The sequence below is a fragment of the Grus americana genome, chromosome 7 (genome assembly GCF_028858705.1).
Source record: "Grus americana isolate bGruAme1 chromosome 7, bGruAme1.mat, whole genome shotgun sequence".
In the NCBI taxonomy this organism is placed as follows: domain Eukaryota; kingdom Metazoa; phylum Chordata; class Aves; order Gruiformes; family Gruidae; genus Grus; species Grus americana.
In genome coordinates, this window is record NC_072858.1 from 34,505,212 (window position 1) to 34,530,340 (window position 25,129).

Sequence of the window (25,129 nt, forward strand, 5' to 3'; positions counted from 1 at the left end):
CATAGTTAGTTTTTTTTAAAATAAGGAAACAGAAATAGCTTCATTGAAACAGGTACAGAAGTTTCTCAAGCATTAAACATTATATATATTTATCTCTGTCAGAGACAAAGCACAGGATGTTTCTTTCCTAAAAGACAAATGTCTTAAATTTACATAAATATGTGAAAAGAGAGTTAAAGTAAAAGCCTTTTTTCATCTTTAATCATAGCAAACTCTGAATGACAATTTTAATGCGCTCAATAGGTCTGGTTAACAATTAGAGTACTAGATTAAAGATTACTTCTGTATGCCACTTTCAATATCATGCTAGGTGAAAAATTTACACCTTAGTCAGAAAATCATCAGGCTATAGATAGTCAATTGCTTGAACAAGTTTAACATGATACTTGTAAATCAGTTTTCAATTCATTCTTGGATTGAAAGAGCTGCCATTTAGCAAAAGCAAAGATCAATTTTCACACACCTTAATTTCAGTTACCATTGGCTGTAAATCCGTGTGGTTTCAAATTGGATATATTCAAGCACTACAATTAATCAGATTTAAAGCCAATTATTCTGTTATAAAATTATTTAAATTATGATTATGCTTTTTGATCAACATTTAATGTATTGTCTTCTGACACAATAATTGATTGATAACATAAATTACATAATTTATTCACACATGTGGGGGTTAAATAAGTAAAAATAATAGAAGTGTGAGAATCTGTGGCTTAAGAAGTACACTCCCCATACAGTATCTGACATACAGTTGCTTTCTGGAGGAGTACATTCCTCAGTGCTCCTGCACAGCTGTTCCTCAACTTTTGGTGTTGGCCACATGGTAACACTTTTTTTTGTAATCGTCTAAGCTTCTAACATGTACTAACCATATGATACACTAATGTATTTATAAGTGGATGGTTTACTTTTCCCTAAAACAATCCATTCTACATCTTGAGTTCTTAAATTACATGCCCTGTCATATTACATGGACTACCACTCAATCCTCATTTCCAACCTCTCCCAGACAACACAATCACATCATCTCCTGATTCACACCGCTTGTATTCACAACTGCATTCTCAACGAGGCAGGCACATGCACACGCACGCGTGCCTTCCAAACATGCAGGGCAACTCCAGCTGCAAATCCACCAAAGGTCGGCAGACGAGAGAAGAAATGCAGCATGCCCAATTTGCTACACAAGGATTGGGAAAGACAGGGAAAGAAGAATAATGGGACATTACAGATGTGAACATAGTGCAGCTGTGGAAGCAGCCAGGACCCGATTTGGCATGCTAAATGGACACAGGGTAATGGGTCAGAAGACAAGGCAAGGAGGAACCAGGGAGGCACGTATTAATGACATCTCAGCAGCTCCCAGTCACGTATCTTGCCCAGAGGCTCCTGCCCTTGCCAAGCACGAACAAGCCTGTCCCCACAATTACTTCTCATGTACCCCTGCTGTTCTCTGCTTCTCAGGCACACACAATGGACAATAAGGAGTTAATAACAGGTGATCTATAGAAAGCATAAATCAGCAGAGGATGAGAAGAACATTTAGGCTTTCCTGCTGTAAACTGGACCTGGCTAGGCTTCCTGACATGAGTACCTGAAGAGTGGTGAGGCATGGCAGCATCCCAGCACTCATGGACTTGAGTTCACAATGAGGTAGTTGATGCCTCTTGCTCTTCTTTGCCTCGATCTATGCCATAGTTCTGAGGATCATAACCTCCAGTTTGAGAACTACTATGTTAGTAACAGGACAGAATCATTAACAGATGGCACATAATAGGAAGTGGTGTATTTCACCCTTCTATTGTCCCATCAAAATAAACTAGATAAATGTTTCATATCCTAAACAAATTTTTCATACTAAAAACAGAGTCCTTACACAATTCTGATTTTCTGAAGTGTACTATACTATCCTAAAGTCTTCAGACTTGCAGATAACTCTATAATTCTGAACAAAGGTGCAACCACAGCACAGACAGGCAAACAGATGCTTTCATCCAACTACCATAAGGAGGAAAGACAGATACACATTCTGCAAACAGCTGTGCTGGCAGAAAACATTATTGAACCATGTGCTCATCACTCTCCTACTAGAAGTTACCTTGCTTAAAGATATGTCAAAATATGCAGAATTAACTTAAACAGTTTAAGTAGTGAGCCCTTCTATGCTATTTTATTTTTAATGAAGCAGGTCAGGAAGCACAAACAGATCTGTTAGTGCTAGCAGAACAGTCACAATGAACTACAGGAATGCTGACAGTAGTAACACCCGCTATTGGCATAGGCAAACAAAATGGTAAATTCATAGTGCTGAAGTTTGAGAACAGGCTAGGAAACAGTGCACCAGCCTACTGGAAATCACTGTTAAATATTCTTGTTACTAGTTTGCGTTGAAGTCATATCACTACACCTTTGCTGTAGTAATGCAATCTGCATTAACTAAATAAAATTTGCATACTTATTACAATTCTGCCGTTAATTTGTTAGACATAGCCTGCATGGTCATATCAAAGTTTGTCTTTGTGGGGAGAAAAAGTTATCAGCACATTTACACTTATTTACTTTGAAATGTATTCAGTGTTTAGTGACAAACAGAAAATGTATTTCCTATAGTGAAAGTCACCGAAAGTAAAATGGAAATACTAGGTAGGATCTTCAAAAGCACATGCATTACTTAAAAGCAGAAGTCCTCTTGAAGCAGAAGAAGATTTATGCCCCTGAACCACATACACATTTTAAAAATACCATCTTGTTTGTATAATTTGTATTACAAGTTACTGTATGGTCAATTAACTCCTATAATTAAGTGACTACCCAGCCATTTACCTGATATAGCAACCTTTGCTTTGCACGCCACTCGGTCTTCTGTCTCATTTTCTGAAAAGCTGCCAAAAGAAGAAAAGAAAAACGAGGTCTGAGATCTGTGCATTTAGACTTCTAAAACTCAATCCTTTAAACATTAAAAAGTGTCAGGGTTTTCATATTATAGCTCATTTCAAATGCTTTTCTTTAAAGTTAAATTTGGTATCTGTGGTTTAAGATATGAGTCATTAGATTCTTGAGGATAATCTGGAAAGAAGGTACACCATCAATTTTCTTAATTCCCTAGAAGATTTTACTCCAAAGCTTATTTAACCTGGGTATTAAAAGACAAGTAGATTCATTTTCCTTGTCTTTTCCAGCTCCAACAGAATCAAATATGTTGTCAATTTTTCCCCTTCTGTACACATCAATGAATAAGCAACTTAATTTATCGGTTCTATTATTGGTTAGAGAATTGCCACCTCCTCTATTAATGAGACCGATTACAAAATGTTGCATCGTTAATATTATGATTTTACATACAGGCAGACAGTTTGCTAAAGTGGTCAAAGTGTAGATCTCAAGGTCAACCTTAAATTGAATCAAAACAATCAGTAGATAATGAGTAACAATGTATCTGCCACTGCTCCTAACCAAATAAGGTGAAATGAAAATTTCTAACTGCTACCAATATCCTGACTTGCAGAGGCAGTATAATACCTTCAGAACTCACAGATTAACGACCCACGTAACAAGAAACAGGGACAAAATTAACTTGAAAACCCTAGAATTTCTCTCAGCCATCATCATCTTATCTGGATTAAGCTTTAACCACATTCCAGTCTTGAGCAAATACTGAAAAAAGAACTGCAAATGCACTATCAACTATCAAAGATACGATCTAAATGGTAGAAAAATAACTCTATAGCACACATCTCTTGTAATGACCTCCACTGACAATTCAAAGGATCCCTTAAGACAGAACTCTAAGCAATGCATGACAGACACAAATCAAGTAAACAATAACAGCTGACTATGAGTGTAAGAAAACAATACAGCTGTTCAGATATACCTCCAAGTATCTCTGCCCTGTTCTGGACATGTGCCACTGGTCACTGACATCAAAGATCGGGAGTTGAGTAAATCAGCATGTATACACACTTGATATTATTCCATCGTTCAAAAACATAAATAAAAGATGAACCACTATAGAGGTCTCCACTTTAGTAGGAAAAAGCAATACAACTGCAATAATTACAGAACACCACAAGTTATAACTGCTAGTTTTCAAAATCAGCTTTCACGATAATAGTTGATATAATCAGAAAATGCAGTTCTTTCCTTCAATGAATTTCTCCTACAAGACCATATTTCTGAAAGCAAAAAGTAGCAGGACTGTTCCTATGGATACAATTAACTGAAGCTAAGTATGTACTTGAAGAGTTTCTATGCTAAATTGCAACATAATATTTCATTAAAGTAATAACCTGAGAGCAATAGTATCTCTGCACCATGATTCTCAACATTGCACCCAAAATATATTCCATTAGGCAAAAAATTATAACATTATTCAAACAAACCATGTATACTTTAGTTCGTTCAAGAGTTATAATGTGAGAATATTTTCAACTAAACTGATTTTTCTTCTTATTTATTGCTGTATTTTTTATTACTTTGCTGTAGTTAACAGAAGTGGCCAGCAGAGGGTACCAATTAACCATGATGATTCCATCATTAAAGGGACCTTAATAACAATTGAAAGAGAAGTAGAAATAGGTGTATTCTGAGTTGGATAGTTTTGGTTTGTTCCTTCAGACTTGGTTAGGTACCTTCTTGCGTGCTAAAGGTCATCAGAAAATACATCTATTGCATTACCTGATACTCAGATGCTGAATTATAGTTTAACATCAATAATAAAATCTACACAGAAAAATATGACTTGTATTTAATTTTCTAAAGTAAAAAGAAGATACCAGAATGGTCTTATAAAGTAAAGTTTTAAGGCAGCAGTAATATATGTTTGTATGGGGGAAGACAGAAGGGTTTAAATCTACTTTCCTCGACAGGCTGCTAAGAATTCACGTAAGCAAAAGCCTGCTTCACAATGCTCCATTCGAATTTGAGCTGTTACTCACCATTCTTCGGTTCTGCATGAGATCAGCTTTTCTTTTCGGTTCTGTAGCTCTGTCCTGTATGCAAGTATACGAGCATTGCAAACCATCAGGTTTTTAACCGCTTGCAAGAGCTGGTCTTTTTGTGTGCTCACCGCAAGTAGCTTACAGATGCCTTCTCGCATCAGGATTTCAAAGTTAATCTTCTCTTGGATGTCGCATTCCTAGATATGCAAAAAGCAAACAAAGGACTAAACAAAAACCCAACTAACAATATCCTGAATTTTTAACAAGCTCTACTTATTTCACAGTTGGGATAGAAAACCCTAGGTTTTCATTACATGCAGCCATTATGACGGTTACTAAATGTAAAATGACGGTTCTCTCTTCAGGAACAAAAGAGTAAAACACAGCATGTAACATTCGCTATATCCATTATACATGCAAATTTCAAACCAGGTAGTAACATTAACTCACTGTAGCATCTGAAAGTTACTAAAAATTTATATACCTCAATGTGTCATTCATAGGATAACAACACATGGTCATTGAGAGGCCTAACTGAACAAAGCTTACAAATTAACGTCCCACTTTTTACAGTGCTCCCTACTAAAATAGACTCTAAACTCAGGAAAATACCTGAAATATTTTAAATTAGAAATTCAATCTCATTATTTCTTTGGCCATCTTAAAAAGGGTTAAAAAATGTGTGGTTTTCACTTCTTATTGATACAGAATTCAGATAACCCAGAAGCGAAAAAGGGAGAATATCCCAACACTTGACTGTTTCAGGCCGTGAACAGAAAGTCAGACAGCTGCGGTAGCTTCAATACGACACAAGGATCACTCCCTGCCTGATGGCACAGCCACGCACACTTTTCATTCAAAAGTATGAATTAATATAGACTTGCCTGTCAAGTCACTAGAATTCTGCATCACTCTTTTTTTGAAGGGGGGGGGGGTGTGTTCAAGGTATTATAAGAACTTCTGGGAAGTCAACTCTTTCCTACCTACTTTCAGAGAAAATAAACACTTATAAATGTGCATTATTCCTCACTTGCCACTTCAAAGAGGTCAATCCACAGCAAGCCAGAAGATAATTAAGGTGGAGGATCACAGACAGTTTGCTGTCTCCCAAAGGTGCACTAGATGCCACTGATGACTCTGATACACATTTCTTTATTATGTGGCCATCCCCGGCCAAATCAAATATTTCTGACACATAAAAACCAGAATGTTGTTATTGTATTGCAGGGTTGCATTGCAAATACATTGCAAGTCAGTGATGAATGAAGCTTTTTCAACACTGAGCAAGTGTCCCAACTACCTCTGGAATTAAACACATGGTGTCAGTTTTCAGTTTTATAGTACATCTGAACTCAAAATAAGTGCTTTGGGGATGGATCTATAAGCAATTGACTGAAATGCATGGTACAATAATTTGAATTTACAAGTTCAGATCCCTTCAGCAGTATAAGCCTCTCGTTCTATTTCCCATCTCTTCTGTTAAAGACAGCAACTTCATTATTGTTAAAATGGGACATAGAGCCGTACAGAAGCTTCTTCTGCCCTACATCAAGAGCCAGCAAGTCGCTAAGCCCACGTACACAAACATAGTTCCTCATTTTCCTCAGGTAATAAAGGACATGGGTTCCCTCCCTCAAGATGATAATGACCCCAGACTTGTGTCATCAGGCAAAGCAGGACATATATATTCTACAGAATTTGTCAGTATTTAAGACAATTAAGTCACATGGTGGGAACGTAGATGATGACTAGACACCACCATGAAGGAGGACACTAATAAAGTACAGAGCACTCTCCAGAAACTAAGAACTCTCAATCTGAGACCCCATGAGAAGTGTTTGGAACATGCACAGGTTACCACGACACCAGCGGGTTGTTTGGTGGTGAATAGCTCCCAAAGCTGATATCAGAGATGTTCTCCATAGAAGTTCTGCTGGTATTCCCTACAGCTGACATACAAAGGCCTGGGACCCAGTATGGCACCAACAGACTACCCTAGATTCCCCTCCTCATGGATTTGCTATCCAAATTTTCAGCCCAAATCAGTGCAGGACGAAGCAGTGCACCAACACCTCCACACTCCCAGTACCTGCTCTTTAGACATGATTTTTCTCAGCTCTCATCCCAGAAGGAAAGGAGAAACAAAGGGTTTTCAGCAATCATCTTTTACTCTGAGTCAAATTTTACACAGCTATGAAAAGCTAAGCAAGGCCCATAGCTGCCCCTAAGAAATAATTACTCATTCTTTGAGCCTAAACTAATACATCAGCTGTTACAAAGCTGAATTTCATCTCAGAAGAGTGCAATAGTACTTCCCACTAACATGTCCCATGGTAACAGGCCTCTGCACTGCTGCAGAACAGACCGCAGCTCCTCTCCAGGTCTATCAGCTGGTATATAACTATGGCGAGCAAACAAACCCCTCCTAATTTGGGGCATCTGCATGTAGCAGTACTGCAGCTTTCAGAACTACACAAAGGATTTAGTCCATGCTACTTCTCAGTCAGCCTCACATAAAATATTCTAGACCAGCATTAAATGGTTGTTGGGCCATACCTTATAAAATTGCACCATATAAATCTCATCTGAAGGAATGACTTAGCAGCCTGATTTGGAATCTATGAAGTTCTTTGTGTCTACCAAAAAAATTGGTCAGCTTTTTCTTTTTTCTCTTTCAGTTCCTTCTAAAAATATGAGCACACCATCTGGACTTGGAGGAATGACACAGCACTGTTTTGCCATATGCTGCCTACTAATGCACTGTTTCCCTTGTGGTCTCCATCCTTCCCCCACCAGTGGCAGCATAACGCGGACAAGATTACTAACAGCTGCTGAGATTTTCAGCCCCATGCTCAGGAACTGCCTAAGCAATACTTTCAGAAAGAGTCTTTGTATTCCTCACCTAACTATACCTAGAATATAAGGAATTTTACAAGATTTCTAGCTTTATGTAGATGAGGGAGCCACAAAACAAACAAATAAAAAAAAAAGTCCAACAACAGCTAGGAGAAAGTATATGGATACTGCTGAAAGCAGGACAGACTGAAATTTTACTTTGTTTAATTGACATCAAATACAGGCTTTCAGAATCTTATTCCAAGGTACTCTTTTGATTTATTCCCACAGTGGCTTACATCTAAACCCCACAACTCTACTATATTTATTTAAAATGAGCAAGTAGTCAGGCAGCAAGTACTCTTCTAAAACAGAGGCTGTGAAGTCAAGATACTAGCTTGGGGACTTTTCTACCTAGACGCAGGAAGTAGTTGCTGCAGTTGACAGCAGCAGTTTTACACACGCAGTTGAGTTCAGCTCATTCAGGTTTTTAAGTGATTCGAGGTTTAGAAAAAAAACGATCAATAGGAAAACCAATGGTTAAGAGATTAAAGAGCTAGAAAGGATCAGGTTCACGCTCCGAGACCCTGAGGAGAGCGAGCAGACAGCTCACCCGCCTCGGTCCGGGCTGCCTGCTTTCCCCAGCGCTGCTCCGCCGGAGAGCTGCGTTACCGCACCCAACACGGGCTACCCCCGCCCGACCGGGGCCGGCTCGCTCGCGTAAAGCGGGCTGCCGCGGGGGCCGTTCTCCAGCTCCGCAGGCAGGCCGCAACGGGCACGCCGAGCCCGGAGGAACGCGGGCTCCCTACCGCCGAGGCCCGGCGCACCGCCGCCCGAGCCGGAAGGAGCGGGCGCTGATCGGACCGAGCTGCTAACGGACGGCACCTGCGCCGCCCCCGTCCCCCGTCCCCCGTCCCCCGTCCCACGCCGCCCGCCTGCCTGCCTGCCTGCCTGCCTGCCTGCCTGCCTGCCTGCCTGCCCGCCCGCCCGCCCGCCCGCCCGCGGGGTGAGGGACGCCCGCGGCTCACCGGCTCCTCACCACCAACACCCGGCACGCGCCGCCGCCGCATCCTCCTCAACGGCGCCTCGTTCAAAACTCCCGCCCCCAGCAACGGCCGCCGCAGCCCCGCCCACCGCCCGTCCCTCCGGCTGCTCAGGGGACGTCCGCGCTTTGCGGCGTCCTTGGGCTTCAGCCGCCCACGCGCGACAGCAGCGCGACACATCAGCCTGTGGCGGGAGGAGCGGGGCAGAGCCGGCACACACCCCGCACACCTCCCCGGGACGCCCAGGTTATTAACCGCGAACGCCGCCAACGTCCCTAAAATCATCGCTCTGTTTCCGCAGATAAACGTGCAGCAATGCGTCATTAACCATTAGTAGTATTAACGCCATGCTAGAATAGTGAGTGTTGAATAACAAAAGTTCAAGACAACACCTCTGTTGGCTCCCGGTTTCTTTGTTCCTCGTTAATTTACTTCTCTGAAACAGGCCGACGCCAGTCGTTTCTGACCAATACTCTTTAAGAGGGCTGGCCGGAGAGGCCCACAGCCACTTCCCTCAGGGCTGCTCCGCAGGCCGCACCGCTGCTCGGCAGCAAGCCAGCAATCCTGAACCGCGTTCCTGGTTGTCTGCACTTCCTTCAATTACACATCTTTAATACCATGATGGTACTTCAATAGCTGAGCTGCTGGCACGTACTGTGAAAAGTATATTACACTAGTATATATCAAAATAAAAGAGCATTAATTATTCATTGGGTTGGCTGGAGAGGAACGGGAGCCATCTCTCTCTTCTGCTGCCAGTTTTGCAGTTCTGGTTGCCTTCAGCAGATGCAACGAATGAGCCAAAATAGTGTCTCCCATCCATCCCTGGTTTCTTGGCTTTCCTCGCTGAATTCCTCCTCGGCGGGTGATGGTCACAAGCACGGATCCTCGTTGCTTCGCACATAGCTGTCAACATTTGTGAGAAGTAAAATGTGCTGGAACGAGTGAGATACACAGTGTTGCTAACAGCTTTCTACAGAAGACAGAAGTCTCCTGGCTAACATATGCTTATTTAAAATATAAGACAATGCAGTTAGAAGGGAAAATTTGAAAAGCCTGGTTGCTTCATCAGGATTTCACGTAGGTGCTTGGTGGCTCTGTTTGCCCCCTGACATTTACAACCAGGGAACAAATGCAGGGGGCCAGCCTTCAAGGAAAATCGTGAACTTCTGGACCAAAAGTATGTATTCCTTGGTGGAAAGCAGAGGACAGGGAGCTCTGCTTCCCTCTGAAGTCTCACCTCAAGGCAGAGATGGCAGCAGCAGTTGTTGAGCAGTTCCTGTCTCCGTCTTGGGCCGCGTTCCTGCGGGTACGGAGGCATTCAGATACTCATGAAATACCGTCATAGCATCCTGAAGTCTTCTGTGCACCATTGGCAGGACACATGCCACAACTGGAAAACCCTACCCTAGGTTACAGATTTATAGACACCATGGTTTTTTCCTGGTTTTAGTTACTACCCACCCCCCCACACCCCCCTCCGTTCTTTAGCTACTGCGACTTTCTGAAAAGAAGTCTTGCACTACGTCCAGTGGAGAAATGCCATCAGGGAGCCAAAAGGCTTTTGCTTAATCAAGGTGTGATCCTTACAAGCTGCATATGGACAACCAAGATATCTAAGAGTGGGTTTGAGGGGAGATCGAAAGGAAAGTCTCCATGTAATCCTGGTGCTTCATGCATCCCAGCAGAAGCCTTGCGTTCCCATCTCTGCTACAGAATTCAGGATTTCGGACACATCTAGAGACACCCATCAAAAGAGGGGAGAACATGAGATGCCAAATCAGAGTGCCTTTTTGCTTCATGGTAGGGAGTATCTCTTAAGGTGTGGTCTGGCCTCTCCTGAATCAGTCAGGGATGGGATTTGAGCCTCAAACATCACCAAGTAATCTTCTGGTCTACAGAGCAAAACCAGAAACAGGAACACGTCATGGAGATACCATTCCTGGAACTGAAACCAAACAAGGGAAAGTCTCAAGTTAACTGAACTGCTTTATTGTTGAATCAGTGCTTGACCAAAGTAAGTGAGGAGGAGCTCCAGTCTTAACAAATATCAACGCCTGAAGCCCTTTGATGAGTTTTATGTAAACTATGCAAGCAGCTGGAAATGACAGCCTTACCATAGAGATAAATAAGGAAAGAATCACTGTAATTGTGCCTTACCAAAATTAATTCACCAACTCACAAGATGGTGCGCTACCACAGAAAACTAGCACAACATGTAAAAATGACACACTGAAACACTTTCCGCCCAGCATCATCCCAAGCAGTTCAGCACTCCAGGTTAGACTCTGGAACAACCCACCAGTGCAAGTTTTCCAGAAACACTCCCTGCAAGACACCTGAGAGCAGCTGTCTCAGGTGTGCACCAAAAGGTTGTTGTCAAAAGTGGTGGCAACATGGATGCAATAAATGTCACTGCAAAAGAACAAGTTATGCCCCAACCTATTTCAGGCAATCAGCATCTCTAAAGCCATTTTTGCTGGTGGTGTAGACAGCTCCCAGGAATCTGTGGCAGCTTTCCAAGAATTTTAGATGCTAATTAGCATGGCTTTGCTGTACAGTCTGTTCAGCAAATCCTAGTTTTAATAAGTCCCAAAATGTGATTACTAATAGCGTAAAGAGCCCGTGCCTGCAGCCCTTACACATTCCTACTGACATTGACTTGAATTGGAACCCTTAAGAAATCAGTGGGAGTTAAATGTGTAGGACTCAGCCCTAATTAACACGAATAGTATCTTCTCAAGCTCAGTGCATATCTGCTCCTGAGCTGGTTCAAATGCCCAGTCTTCCACTACATTAGAAACATGTTACTGCAAAGCCTGGCTTTTCACACTCTTGTACCTGCTTCTGCTTTGGTCCTCCTTTGCATTCAATTCCTAGAGACATTTGCTTTTTCTTAATAAAATCAAGCTTCATAATTCAGTTGATCTGTCAGATGCTTAATTAAAAAATTAAGCATTTCACCAAACTTCTAGCCCTTTCTCTTAAGGGAACATGAGACTGAGGCTTTAAACAGCATTTCTGTAGGTGTTGTTCCACAGTCCAAGCCTAACTCCAGCTACGCTGTCCTGCTGTTGCAGCACACATACTAACTTGAAATGAAGAGGGCTTTATGCCATCTATATTATCCAGAGATTTGGGATTCAACTAGAATTCTGCTCCCTAATTTAAGAGTAATCCCAGCAGACAGCAACAATAAAAAACCGAAGCATTGTAACCACCGCGTTTTCTTCTCCAGACAAGCCTCCACTGAAGGGCAAAGAAACCCAAGGCACAACCTACAAAACAAGGAAAATCCTGCGCAGTCACTGCTGCGCTAGTGCAGAGAAGCCAGAAGGGGGTAGGGTGAATTAAACAGGGGATCTATATCCTGCCTTCTGGGGTTTCTTAAGTGAAACATTTTTTTTTTCAGATGAATCACACCTTCACACCATCCTTTTATTTGCCACTCTATTTGCATTGCAAAGCATTTGGCTTCTTTCTAGTATTAGGGAAACTGGATAGCAGAGGAAAGATCATTGTCTGTCTAAATCACTGTTCTGCTCGAGTGTTACATCAGCATATTATTTTAAATGTTAGGCCCATCATTTTGGTTTAGCAGGTACAAAATGTCTACACCTACTCTTGACAGCACTGCAATATTTTTCTTAATTTCTTAGTTCCCACAGCTTGCTACACCTACTCCTTGAATATCATCAGAGTATGCCAGTAGAAATCTATTCAGTTCCTATTCAGATTTATCCTAAATGGAAATATATGAAGATTTGTACTGGACACATGAAAAGAATTTGCAAGCCTTTTTATAACTGACTTCTACTTATTTAATTTTAAACTGAAAAGCAAACTGTTGCCATTGATTGTGACTGACTTTGATTGCCATGACATATGACCATTATAGATTGGTTAAATGGGCAGAGACTCTGGGATTTAGGGTGTTTACCTGAATGCTCGCTGAAGCCAGGGCTAAGTTAAAAGGCAAAATTAGCCTCCATAACTCATTTCTTCATTTCAGCCTGCTGAGGTCAGTTGAAGTCTTTCCATTCACTTAGCTGGGCAGAAGGTCAGCATATAGTCATACGAAACAAATTAAATATGGGTAACTACCTTACTGTCATGCGCTTCTGCTTCAGTTTTGATTGGGTAAGGTGAAAATTAACCATCTGGCCAAAGATGGTGAGCTAAAGCCTAACCCTATCAAGGTGAAAGCAACGGCAAAAGAAAAGCTTGTTGGCTCCATTTTAACTAACTGAGCAGTATGAAGTAGCTATCTTCTCTAAGGTAGTCATGGAGTCAGTCATTGAAGACGTCATCCTAAAACATGCACGTGCCTAAATTAGCTAGGATGCATCATCCTTACCTTTCTCTGATAATTAGACACAGAGGCCAGAATAGCTTAGAGTAAACTCTTACTATTTCAGGTGTTCTCAGATTAATTTTACCCTGAGAACTTGCTCATCTTCTGCTCAAGGTTTTTTAATATTCTGCAGTCCTCCTTCAAGTGCTCCAGATGGCACCAGGGCCACGTCTCTGTGCAATGCCATCAACAAAACATTGATACCAGGTGCTTCAATGAACTATTTTGTTGATCATTGTATATTCCTGTAGGATTTCTAAAAGAAACTGTAAAAGCCTGGAAAAGTGCAAGGAATTGTTTTTCCTTTTTCCAGCTAAAAGTCCAGAAGCTGGCTCCTCCCAGTACTCCTGATGTCAATCCCATATTGAAATGCTTCCAGATTAAAGTACTGTAGCCTCTTTAAACCACCATGTATGAGATAAATGCACTCAAAATACATGTCATAATAGAAATAGTAAGTTACAAAAAATCCATCCCCATGTGAATCTGGAAAACAATTTCTGAGATCAAACCTGAAAACCTTAAAAATCAAATTAAACACTGCATGACTTTAAACTGCAGTTTGATGATCCTCTATGTCTTAAAGTTGCTCAACCACAAGACAAGTTGTGAAGTGTGGTTAACTGAGGTAGACCAGTCACATGTACTGCTCTGTTTCTGCTTGGGAGACCACGGCCATTGGTTTTGAAGCCAATTCACATGTGGTCCCCACATAAGTTCAGAATCAACCTCATCAGAAGTATCCTGTTGGACAAGGATCCTCACAGGTGATCAACAGCTTCACTAGAAGCCTTCCTCCAGCTGAGAAGACACTTAATGTGGACACACAGCGTCTAACAAAGCATAAGCTTTGCAGCCTTTCCCTAAGTTTAGAAACTTATACAGTCTCTCCTGTGTGACTTCCTATCTCCACAGCAATTGAAGGAACAAAATTATCTTTAATTCTCTCCAACATCAAAGCTGGTTGAAATTGGCTACTTGGATCCATTGCTAATAGAGGGACATTTACACACACAGAAAAATTATGGACATACAAAAATGATACTGCCATGTAAAGGCAGAGAGGTCCTGTCAGCTGCTCAGCATTAAAGGCATATTCAGTACGAAAAGGATTTTCTTAGAGGTTCTACACTGTCAGTCCCATGTCATACCTTTATACCAGGATTTCTCTGTTGGGTACACAGTCCTGCTTTGATTTCCAGTGCATTTACTAGAGGTGGTGTTTGCTGTATAAAATATCCATCTGAGATAGTTGCATTCAAATGTTTGCTTGGCAGCCTGCTGGTGAAGTCACTGTTTTGTGTCATGTGAGAATCTACCTGGGTACTATATGTTCCAGTTTTAGGGTCAGGTCTGTTACAATTTTTACTAATTGGTCTTGCACAGGCAAGTGAAAAGTCACTGGATCATTTAAATGAATTGCCATTTTGAATTTGACACAGGGAGTAAATGCACTGAAAATATCACAAATCTAAACTGCTATATGAGAAAACAATGACAGAAAATCACTTTCCTTTTGATAGCCAGAGGACTATCGTCTATTGCTGGGAGAGCAGATGTAAGCCCACTTCTGATAGCAATCTCCCAGCAAAAAGGAGAGATTCTCCACTCAGCTCTCAGGATCAGCAGGTGGATACAGGCTGAGTATTTGCAGATGGTCTCCTTTTTTTTTCCCCCATACGATTTAGAATATCTCTGCAGAATACAATACTTGGCAAATAGTCTCTGCCTGAAGTGAGTTTGTGGTCTGGACTGATTTTTTTCCAAGTACTGGAGTGCAGGCATCTATGGAGAGAAAAATGGCACAGCAATGTGGTCTTGAGGCCGAGCAACATAGCAAAGCTATGGGTTTTTTGCATTTTTCTAAGTCCTGACTTGGGTAACCAGCTGCATAAATGGGCATTTGTCAGACAGCTTAGGCCAAGAAAGAGTAGCAAACCAAGGATTAAGGCAAATGTTACTTCGTGAAAATAACACAGTAAAAACCAAAGAATATGTCATTACTATCAATATACATTTTAAAAGCAATGTAATAACCATTTGTGGTTGGAAATTTTTATCAGAGGTATTAAGCCTCTGGTCCTTAAGGAAAACTTGGCTTACAATTATGTCTTGTTTCTCATGGAAATAGATACCAAAAACCTACTGAGCAGTTCATCCACTCAAGTGCTTAATGAAATACATCCATAGGGATAAAAGGATTTAAATTTTCAGAACTGCCAGTTAATTTTCCATTCTGAGCATCCCTAGTCCATGCGTCTCCACCATACTTCCCCCTAAATCCAAACTCAGCTGTGGTTTTCTCCCGCCAGCAGTGACCAGAGGCAAGGCGGTGCCCTTCCCTCTCCCACTTAGGGTGTAATAGCACTGTGAAAAAACTTGCCTCCATGAAACCTCAGAAGACCCATAATACAACAAAAAGCACTTGCCAAGGCACAGCTGATTCCAGGATCCCGCTCAGGGACATAAGGCTGTTCTTGGGAATAAGCCCAGTGTCAGAGACTACGTCTTTTATACAGGTGACAATTTTCTGCTGAATCACGCCAGTGTTGGATCAAAATTGTTCATTCACATGTAAGAGGGAGTAAAATATCTTTTTTTCCTAAGGTGGAAAGATCTAAGGAGGAAAACTTGCTGCAAAGGACAGTATGGTGACGGGCAACATGCCTTCTTCACGCTCACCGCGGTTTCACTGCAGGAAGCCAGTCCAGTTATTTTTTCTGTTACTCCAGTTCCCCTTGAAGTCAAACCATGGGGAGGGGATGACATTGGGCTATACCTATGTTCTCCTCAATGTGAGATGGAAACATTTCTTGTTAATGACAGTATTTTTTGCCTATTATGACGACCTGCTTTTACCATTATGAAAAAGCAGAGGTTGAGTAGCAAATATGAGTAACTACATTTTACCTGAGGTTGGTTTGTCAGAGATTTCTATCATCCTTCTAACTGTTTCATGGCCCGTTAAATGAGCTGAGACAACCCTTCATGTCACTGTTAGCATTTCAAATTAAAAATAATGGTAACAATAAATAGCACCTCATGATTTTACAGACAATTTAATCCAGAAGAATAACTAGTTCTGCCTGGATGCATGCATGACTTACACACATGCACATATTTACTTGCTTATTTTAAAAAAACAATTTGAGTTCTAGGAAGCTATTTCTAGCACTTGATTCTAACCATGTGTTTGTACAGCATCATCAAAATGTAATCAGGCTGTTTAAAGAAAACCCAATAAACATCAAGTACATTTTTCATAATGGGTTCTTTAAGCAGCTAACACAGACACAGGGGGAAGTTACCTGATCTGGGACACAGAGAATCACCTTTTTCAGATAATTCCCAAATACGTTTGTGCAGTAAGGCCCGCAATAAACAGTTTTAACCAACAATTTAAAATCTCTGCTTTCTCATTCTTTCCCTATTTGGGAATGCCTTCCCTGACCCCGTCCATCAACAATCTCTGCAACACTGAGTCATCCTACTTACATATATAGATTTTGTGAGGGAAAACACAACCAAAAGCAAACCACTACCTACCACAAAGACCATTTTTACTTCACTTATTTCATAGTGTGGACACTCACACTACAGTCTTAATGTTTTATAAATATCCCTGCTCTGTCGTACAGTCTCTTCTAGACCTGTATCAACTTCCACCTTTAAAACACCAGCCCAGGAGGGAGCTTTGAAAGGCAGCTACTCTTTGTATCGCTCAAAGTCTCTCCCTAAATGTACATCTCTCTCCACACTTCTAGTGAGGGACACGTTCTTTCACACACGTGTGTTGTTACATCTGCCTGCTACACAGACAAGTACGTGCTCTTGCTGAATAGATTTAAACAGGCGATTGGCACCAACAGGCACTGAAGCACCCAGAACTTCGTTGGCAGCTCTCATGCAGGCAGTACACACGTTACTAATCTGAACAGGTTTTTCTCATCACCACCCCAGTCACATGAATTTTTAGGCATTCCTTCTAAATTATCTTACTACGTGGCATCGCTAAGTTGGTGGAGAACAACTACATCTTTGACCATTTTAGGGGTAATAACTTTCATGCATAATTGGCACCATATTGGTTTACATCACGCCAACTGAATTTTACTGTCAGTCATCTCAATGGTTGGCTAGAATGTCATCCATAGCAAACAGGCTTCTCCAGACTACATCTCTGAGGGCTCAGATTTTTGTAAGGGATGAATCATATGTGGTGTGTTCAACACACTGGAGGGAAGGGATGCCATCCAGAGGGACCTTGACAGGCTGGAGAGGTGGGCCCGTGCAAAGCTTATGAAGTTCAACAAGGCCAAGTGCAAGGTCCTGCACATGGGTCAGGGCAATCCCAAGCGCAATCCCAGGCTGGGCGGAGAATGGATTGAGCAGCCCTGGGGAGAAGGACTTGAGGGTGTTGGCTGGTGACCAACATGAGCCGACAATGCATGCTTGCAGCCCAGAAAGCCAAGTGGATCCTGGGCTGCATCAAAAGAAGTGTGGCCAGCAGGTCAAGGGAGGTGATTGTCCCCTTCTACTCTGCTCTCATGAGACCCCACCTGGAGTACTGCGTCCAGCTCTGGGGCTCCAGTACAAGACAGACATGGACTTGTTGGAGCAAGTCCAGAGGAGGGCCATGAAGATGATCAGAGGGCTGGAGCACCTCTCCAGCGAAGACAGGCTGAGAGAGTTGGGGTTGGTCAGTCTGGAGAAGAGAAGGCTCCAGGGACACATTATAGCAGCCTTCCAATACCTGAAGGGGTGTACAAGAAGGCTGGAGAGGGACTGTTTATAAGGGCATGGAGTGATAGGACAAGAGGTAATGGCCTTAAGCTGAAGGAGGGTAGATTTAGATTAGATTATTAGGAAGAAATTCTTCACTGTGAGAGTGGTGAGGCACCGGCACAGGTTGCCCAGAGAAGCTGTGGATGCCCCCTCCCTGGAAGCATTCAAGGCCAGGTTGGATGGGGCTTTGGGCAACGTGGTCTAGTGGAGGGTGTCCCTGCCCATGGCAGGGGGTTGGAACTAGATGATTCTATGATGATTCTCTTGTTAGTAAGGGTTTCACCTCTGGACGTTTCTAAACTAAATTTACTGATCTAACCAAATAGCCTGAGTTTAGGATAAAATGTTTCAAGTGAGAACGGGAAGCTGACATTGTGCCCTAACTCGAATCCTGGGCAGCCCAGCAGCTTTCATTTAAGCCTTGGAGAGAAACTGCAGGGGAAATGTCACATGCGAGAAAGGCTCACCTGAGTTTAACATAGGAATTAGTCAATTCGAGATGGCAGCAAGCCCCACTTGGACGGGATCAGTTTGGGCTCTGTTCCTGCTCCCTGTGGGAGGATCCTTGGCTGTAAATTTTATAAAGTTAACAGCCATCTGGGGGCAAGAAATTTCAGGAAAAGATAGAAAGCACCACACCACAATACTTTTTTTTCCTTTGGTGAAGATACGTTCTTCCACTTTCCAGCCTCACATGGAGCTAGAAGTGTCTAGTCACATAACCTTCAAGACCTACTCCCTGAAAGACAGATGTGTATGTGAAAACATCTGGTTTTGGGAATCTTTTTACATATCAACTGTTACTTGTCTTTCAAATTATAAGTGTTGCTACGTTTTCATTGCAGATGTGGCAGTGGTAGGAGCACAATATTTCCCAAGGACTGCGACTTTTATTATTTATTTTTTCCAAGGATACATATCTATTAAAATTAGCTAGACCATAGTGTCTATTTGTTTGCTACTTGCATATATATCTTTAGTTGCACTTTTTAGCCCCAAGAACATGTCATTGACTTCAGAGCCTTCTTTTGAAAATAATCTGCTTTGTGTGTAAAACCATTAGCTGAACCTGCTCACATGTTGACTGTGAGTGCCTGCAAAGTGGTAAATATTAAAGATGATCCATCACCTTGCTCTGAGCACTGCAGATTTAGCAATTGCAAAGGGTAGCATTCATTATAACAACAACAAAAAAAAATTGTCCTTTGAAGGACAATGAATTCATGCCTCATTTTGCACCACACAAGACATTGTTTTAACATAGGCTATTTGGCACAAAATACCAGATGTAAACAAAGGCCCATTTCTGCAGCCAGCTAGCATCTAACACAGCAGGTACCATTTAGACAAAAGCAGGGCTGCAACAAGGGACCAACGATGCCTTGCCTTCATGCTGGCCCCATGTGCTCAGGGGAATTTCACCCTCTGTGTCGAACAAATCTCTGTCCTTGACACATGTAACCTCTTGCAGAAGAGGTGAAGGACTTCAGAATGGCTGTGCAGCCACATTGCTTTCCTTGCCCAGTTTGAGCTGTTGCTTGACTGCAACACGAATACTGAACATTGCCAGCAAACTAAAACACCAGAGAACTAGGCTCTTTCATCTCACTAGTGCTTAGGAACTAATAAATGCTCTGTACTTTCCTTCTAAGTCCGTCCCTTTATTGTAGGTCATGTCCTCCTCCTCTTCATCATGCAGGAAGCCTGTTGGTTTAAGTGTTTAAGTTTTAATTTTGAAAGCCCCATTAATTCCCTGCATTCAGTGTCCTGCCCAGTTGCAGGAACCTCCAGCCTACCAGTCATTCTCCTGGGACAGCAATAGCTGGTCCCCCAGACCTTTACACATAATGCAAACTAGAAAACGAACATCAGAAAAGAGAAGAAAGAGGGAAGAGGAGAGAGCATGAAGGAATAGAAGCAAATTGTCCCCAAACATCCAATAAAATCAATATACTTTCAGATGGCATTAAAGACACAGGTCCAAACCGTCTTCTGTGTTCCTATGTGATATTTGGTGTCCGTCCTAGTAGGACTGGGTGGAGGCTTTGCCTGTTTGGTTCAGTGTTCGTTGTTGGCTTGTTCTGCTTTGTTTTCACATTTTGTTGAGTTAGACTGTACTTTAAAGGCAGATTCCTTACAACTCTGATATGAGCTGCTATCACATGGCCTTTAGTGGATCTTTTGTCCATAAAAGAGGTGAAACAGTTCTGCCATTCTTTCTCCCTTCTGCAGAAATGCAATTCTCTCTTCCTCAGCATGTTCCTTGTAACAAGGCTGCATCATTGATATAGATGCACCAGTATAACATTCCTACCTGACAGGAGAATTCCCTACTTCATATTCGCAAGCAGATAAATACACCCTGACATCATTTTCCATCACACAAGGGATCTTTAAACAGGTGTGAAAAATGATCCACCCCTGAACATGGCCGCTTGCTGTGCTTTCCCTATGACGCCGATACATCTACTCAAAGCCAAGTGCAACTCTGGGAGAAGGGAATACCTTTGCCTTAAAGGCAACTGGCTCCCACCTCCTCGACAAAAGATATTGCTTAAAAAAGCGGAGTCCCCTCTGCCCCCAGCACAGATGTCAGGGATGCGGCAGAACAGGGGAAAGGGAAGCACAGCCCCACTGCTTCCCACAGGGCTTGGGACTGCTCTCCCACGTGGTTGCATATGGCAGAGGACTGAATCTGCCACCACAGCTTAACACTCTTCTTTTTATGTCTCTGCTTATGTAAATTAAAAACTTTTAAAACCCTAGTGCATACGATTAGGCACCAAAGCAGCTAATTAGTTATAGATGGCAATTCTCAGTCCCTTTATGGCCTTTTTGGGCACTTTTTTCAGTTGGGAAATCAGTGTGATTTATTTCACATGTAATTCCTCAAACGTGGAAAGCATGTGGTATGAACTTTTAAAAGCGATGTTCCTTACCATCCGGTGTCCATTGCAGAAAGAACACTATCAGAATGAAATAGCTTGAAATTCTTCTTTGATGGCGTGCTTTGTACTCTTCTTTCCTTTGGAGAAAATGTCTATATTTTAATAAGTCCCAACAAGTAAAAGTCTTTGTTGTAGGGAGAAATCTTTCTTTAAAGATATTCTGACATGGTTTTTTGCTGTCTTTCAGTCTCCTTTTTTGAGTGGGGCAGCTTCTTCCAAAAACAGATGACCCCTTTCTGATGCAGATTGCATCTAATTTCGGAAGAGCTCTAGGAACAGCAATTGCTGTACACCTCTCAGGTCTGTTCTGTTTTCTTTCAGTGCATAAATCTGGCAGCTAGTCCCACAATTAATACCTGAACAGGAACTCACGTGCTGCACAGAGCTGTCCAGTTTGTTGCAGCCATATAAAACATCCTGTCCAAGCTGGAGTGCCGTGCTAGGTTTGTCCCCCACTGCCACCAGTGATGTCCTGACCCTGTTCAGCTGCTGTTACTCATCCCAGAGTACCAGACCTCAAGGTCCCGGTGCTGTTGCCGGAGGTGCTGCTACACTGTGGAAGATTTCAAAAGGCCGCCAGTGTGAGGAGCAGGAGCAGGAGCAAGACGGCTTTGTCAAAAGACTCCAGCAAATTCTCATCCACATTACAACTTAGACCCGAGACTTTCATCCCCTGAGGAAAAAGTGTTGGAAACTTGGTGTGTTCCTCTTCCCCTTCACGATAAGCACAGTAAAGAGTAACTGAATTGGAAGGCAAGTCCCCCCAACTTTTCCTCTTGAGAGCTGTTAGTTTTATTTTGTTTATGCTCCGAACTCACTGAAGTAACTTTTTTGAGGAAAAATCAGGATGGCTGAAGTGCAGGCCAGACCCACTGCTGACAGTCCTCCCCACCTCATTCTTCTCCTGTCTTTTGGAAAATATGCCTGCAGCCATCTCACACGTGACAACTCTCACCAGGTACGGGCTAAATGGTGCAAATCAACCCAGAAAACACTTTGTTCTCTTTTTTACCCAGAAAAGCACACAACAGTATGGGTAGAGAAGAGGAAAGCTAAACAACTTTCCAGAGTCATCTCCAGCCAGGGGTTACCTATGGGAGCACTAATGAGAGTCTGCAGAAAGGCTGGAAGCTGACTGCAAACTGGGTGGGATAAGCTGCTGCAGGACCAAGAGCACTCTCACAGCATGCCCCCTCTGTTGCTGTGACAACAAAACTCATTTGAAAACACAGACTTGACTTTTTTTATTTCAAAAGACAGCAAATTGACTTTCAGCAATCAGACTGAAGCCCCCCCAAAAGAGGAGAAGGCAACAACTAATCAGCGCCAAACAGCCACACAAACCCAGTATGTACATTCATGTTCTCCTCCTTCCCTTTCACTCTTTCCAAGCAGGGTCCTACTCAATCAGTATGCTAGAAATGCACCACAGAAAGCCTCTTTCCTACTGGATGGATGTGAGTACCTGTGGCAGTAAACTTTGTTGTATGTTTGATGTATGCTGAATGTATCTGCATGCAAAGCTAACAAGAATCCCAGTCTAAGGCATCACTACCATAAAAGTCACTAAAATACTTCTTTCAAGTTTCTAAGGTCTTTCCTTAGATTTTACTTCTCGCTTGTTATTTCCTCTCAATAAACAGAGAGAGGAGATAGTAAATATTAAATGCAGGTAAGTTTCAGCAACTCAAATTATCGTGTGCATTTGTGGTTCACGCTCAAACACCAAGAAAAACACGGCACCTCCCAGCATACAAATGAGCTGAGCTGAATGGGCATACCTCTTTCAGGCACAGCTTTTACAGCGCAACGGGGGGACTGTGTGCCTCGCCAGAGCCAAACTCACAATCCCATCTGTATGCAGTCGTAACGGATGTGCAGTTGTGTGCATCTATCTTTATATACCCATATATAGTTTAGTAAAACTTCCCCAACAGACACTCCATGCAGATTCATGTCTCTTATCAACCAGCTAGATCACACAATGAAGACCTGGCAGGGGAGCACAGGCATGAAGGGGAGAGACAAAAATTTCTGACACCCCTTTCCAAAGCAAACCAGTAAACAACCAAGGGAAAACAGAGGCGGCTGAATGCATAAACATGTGAGCATGGCTAGCCTGAAGGGGAATGTGGCTGCAAGTAAAAACAAAACTGACTCCCTGTTTTCCTTGTCTAGGATGAGGAAAAAAAATCAGAAGATAAACAACTAGGGTAACTCTTGACAAGCAAACTGTTTTTCTAAAACTCCCTTTTCTAGCCACCTTCAGGAAAGTAGAAGTATCAGCCAAACAAAATTTACTTCACTTTTGAAATATGATTTTTAAACTTGTAGGAACCCTCAAAATAGGAAGAGGTCAGATAATCAGTTTTCACCCAAAATCAGAAACTACAGGACCCAGTACAGCAGATACAGATCACTACCCGAACAAAAGCTGAATATACTGAATATTCCCACCTTCCTTGCAGTACCAGGCAGGTTGGTACATGCTGGTTTCATTTAAATAACTTTTATCCTTCTGGAAATCTTATTGCAAAGTGTTTAAAGAGATCTTGAAAGAGAGAGATGCATACAAATAAACTGGATAATGCCTCCCCAGCACTTGGCAAAATTTCAGAGATGAGTCATACATTATGGCTGTGTAAATTTGGGCTTTGTGTAAGTGATAGCGTTCAATTCTACCCACTCCAGATTTAAATCACAGGGGATGAAGCTCAGACTGGTTGATGTACATCCTCCACTGTAAAATGCACACTTACTGATATGTCAAAGGGAGACTGTTCTTCTCCGAATGCTGAGAGAACAATTGAACTGCACATCCAAATGGGAGCATCAGTAGAAAACTGAAGAGACGAGGAGGAGGATCCCAATATTTAGAGTGTGAGTAAACCCTGAGAAATCTTGAAAGAAGAATTGCTGGGGCTAGATGGTTGCTGGATTTCAGATCTAACTGACCAAAACCATGTAGCTTAGGCTGCAGATCAACGGAGTCCTTCAAAGCCATCAACATTTTCTGTTCCCAAGACCATGAGAGCTCTCGTTACTGTCAGCTGTGTGGGTGTCAGCTCTTCTAAACGTGGATGGAGCCTCAGGTAGCATCCCACCAGACTAAGTTCACCTCACTTGTATAGCACTCATCTGCATCTTTGAGCATCAGCACCAAGTGGCTTCCCCTGATGCAGAGCAGAAGGCAGGACGGCAATGGGCACAACAGAGATAGATAATGAACAACAGAGGACACCAGTAAAGAAAATGGGGACCAAAGCAGGGTCATGCCCATACATCTGGTCCTGCCAACATTAGCCTCCTTCAAAGAAATAGTCAGCAGAAGAAATTTGGAGGCAAGCACAGTTCAAAACTATTCCCTCCTGACCTCCCTTCTGGTTTTGATACTGCTTGATGACAAATGAAGGGAAAATCACCACATTTAGACAAGGTAACACAGGACAACTAACTCATGCAAAACGTTGCAACCTGGATGGTAGCCCGCACACTTTAGAGATTAGCTGAAGCTCTGAAATGCAATTTGAGTGACTTCCTTTGATGTGCCATCTGGTGAATCATTTACTGGGAACATCTTACTCACATCAAAGGCATCTATCAATGCACTCGGACTTTCTCAGTGTTTAGGACTCTGCCTGTATATTGCACTCAAGGAACAGATATATTAGTACAGAATTAAACTTTACCGCAGTGCTTTCTCCCACAGTAATAAAAAAAATCTACAGCATATTACCACTATGGCCTCAAGCACTAGATTTTAGAAGAGCAATATTTCACTATTACGTCAAAAAGGCTGCTACAATACAATCAGCCTTGCTCATGTTTCTGAAAATTTGTAAAAATAGACACACATCTCTGGTATTAAAAAAAAAAGCTTAGAAGCATATTCCCCTATTGAGGGGACTCATTGACAGCATGCTCTAGCATCAGTTACATTGATGTAGATCTAGGGTAGATTCAGACTAGATATAAGGAAGAAATTCTTCTCTATAAGGGTGGTGAGGCACTGGCACAGGTTGCCCAGAGAAGCTGTGGATGCCCCATCCCTGGAAGTGTTCAAGGCCAGGTTGGATGGGGCTTTGGGCAACGTGGTCTAGTGGAGGGTGTCCCTGCCTGCAGCAGGGGGGTTGGACTTAGGTGGGCTTTAAATGTCCCTTCTGCTAGTCTATGATTCTACCACATCCGTTCCTGATACTCAAAATGGAAATCCCGCTACCACTGACT

The 25,129-nt window shown here is 42.3% G+C and overlaps 1 protein-coding gene across 2 annotated transcripts in view; it reads right to left on the minus strand.

Moving 5' to 3' along the window:
• RTKN2 (rhotekin 2) overlaps window positions 1–9,554 on the minus strand; it is a 37,213-nt gene extending 27,659 nt beyond the window's left edge. The window contains exons 1-3 of one of the 2 annotated variants that reach the window (XM_054831998.1): window positions 9,208–9,554; window positions 4,935–5,134; window positions 2,824–2,882 (exon numbers count right to left, since the gene is read on the minus strand). In XM_054831998.1, coding sequence (XP_054687973.1) covers window positions 2,824–2,882; window positions 4,935–5,095 — 220 coding nt within the window. In that variant the 5' untranslated portion in view covers window positions 5,096–5,134; window positions 9,208–9,554. Of the gene's footprint in view, window positions 1–2,823; window positions 2,883–4,934; window positions 5,135–8,800; window positions 8,843–9,207 lie in introns of those variants that run through there. The other variant, XM_054831997.1, reaches the window with a different exon arrangement.
• Window positions 9,555–25,129: the final 15,575 nt, after the last annotated feature.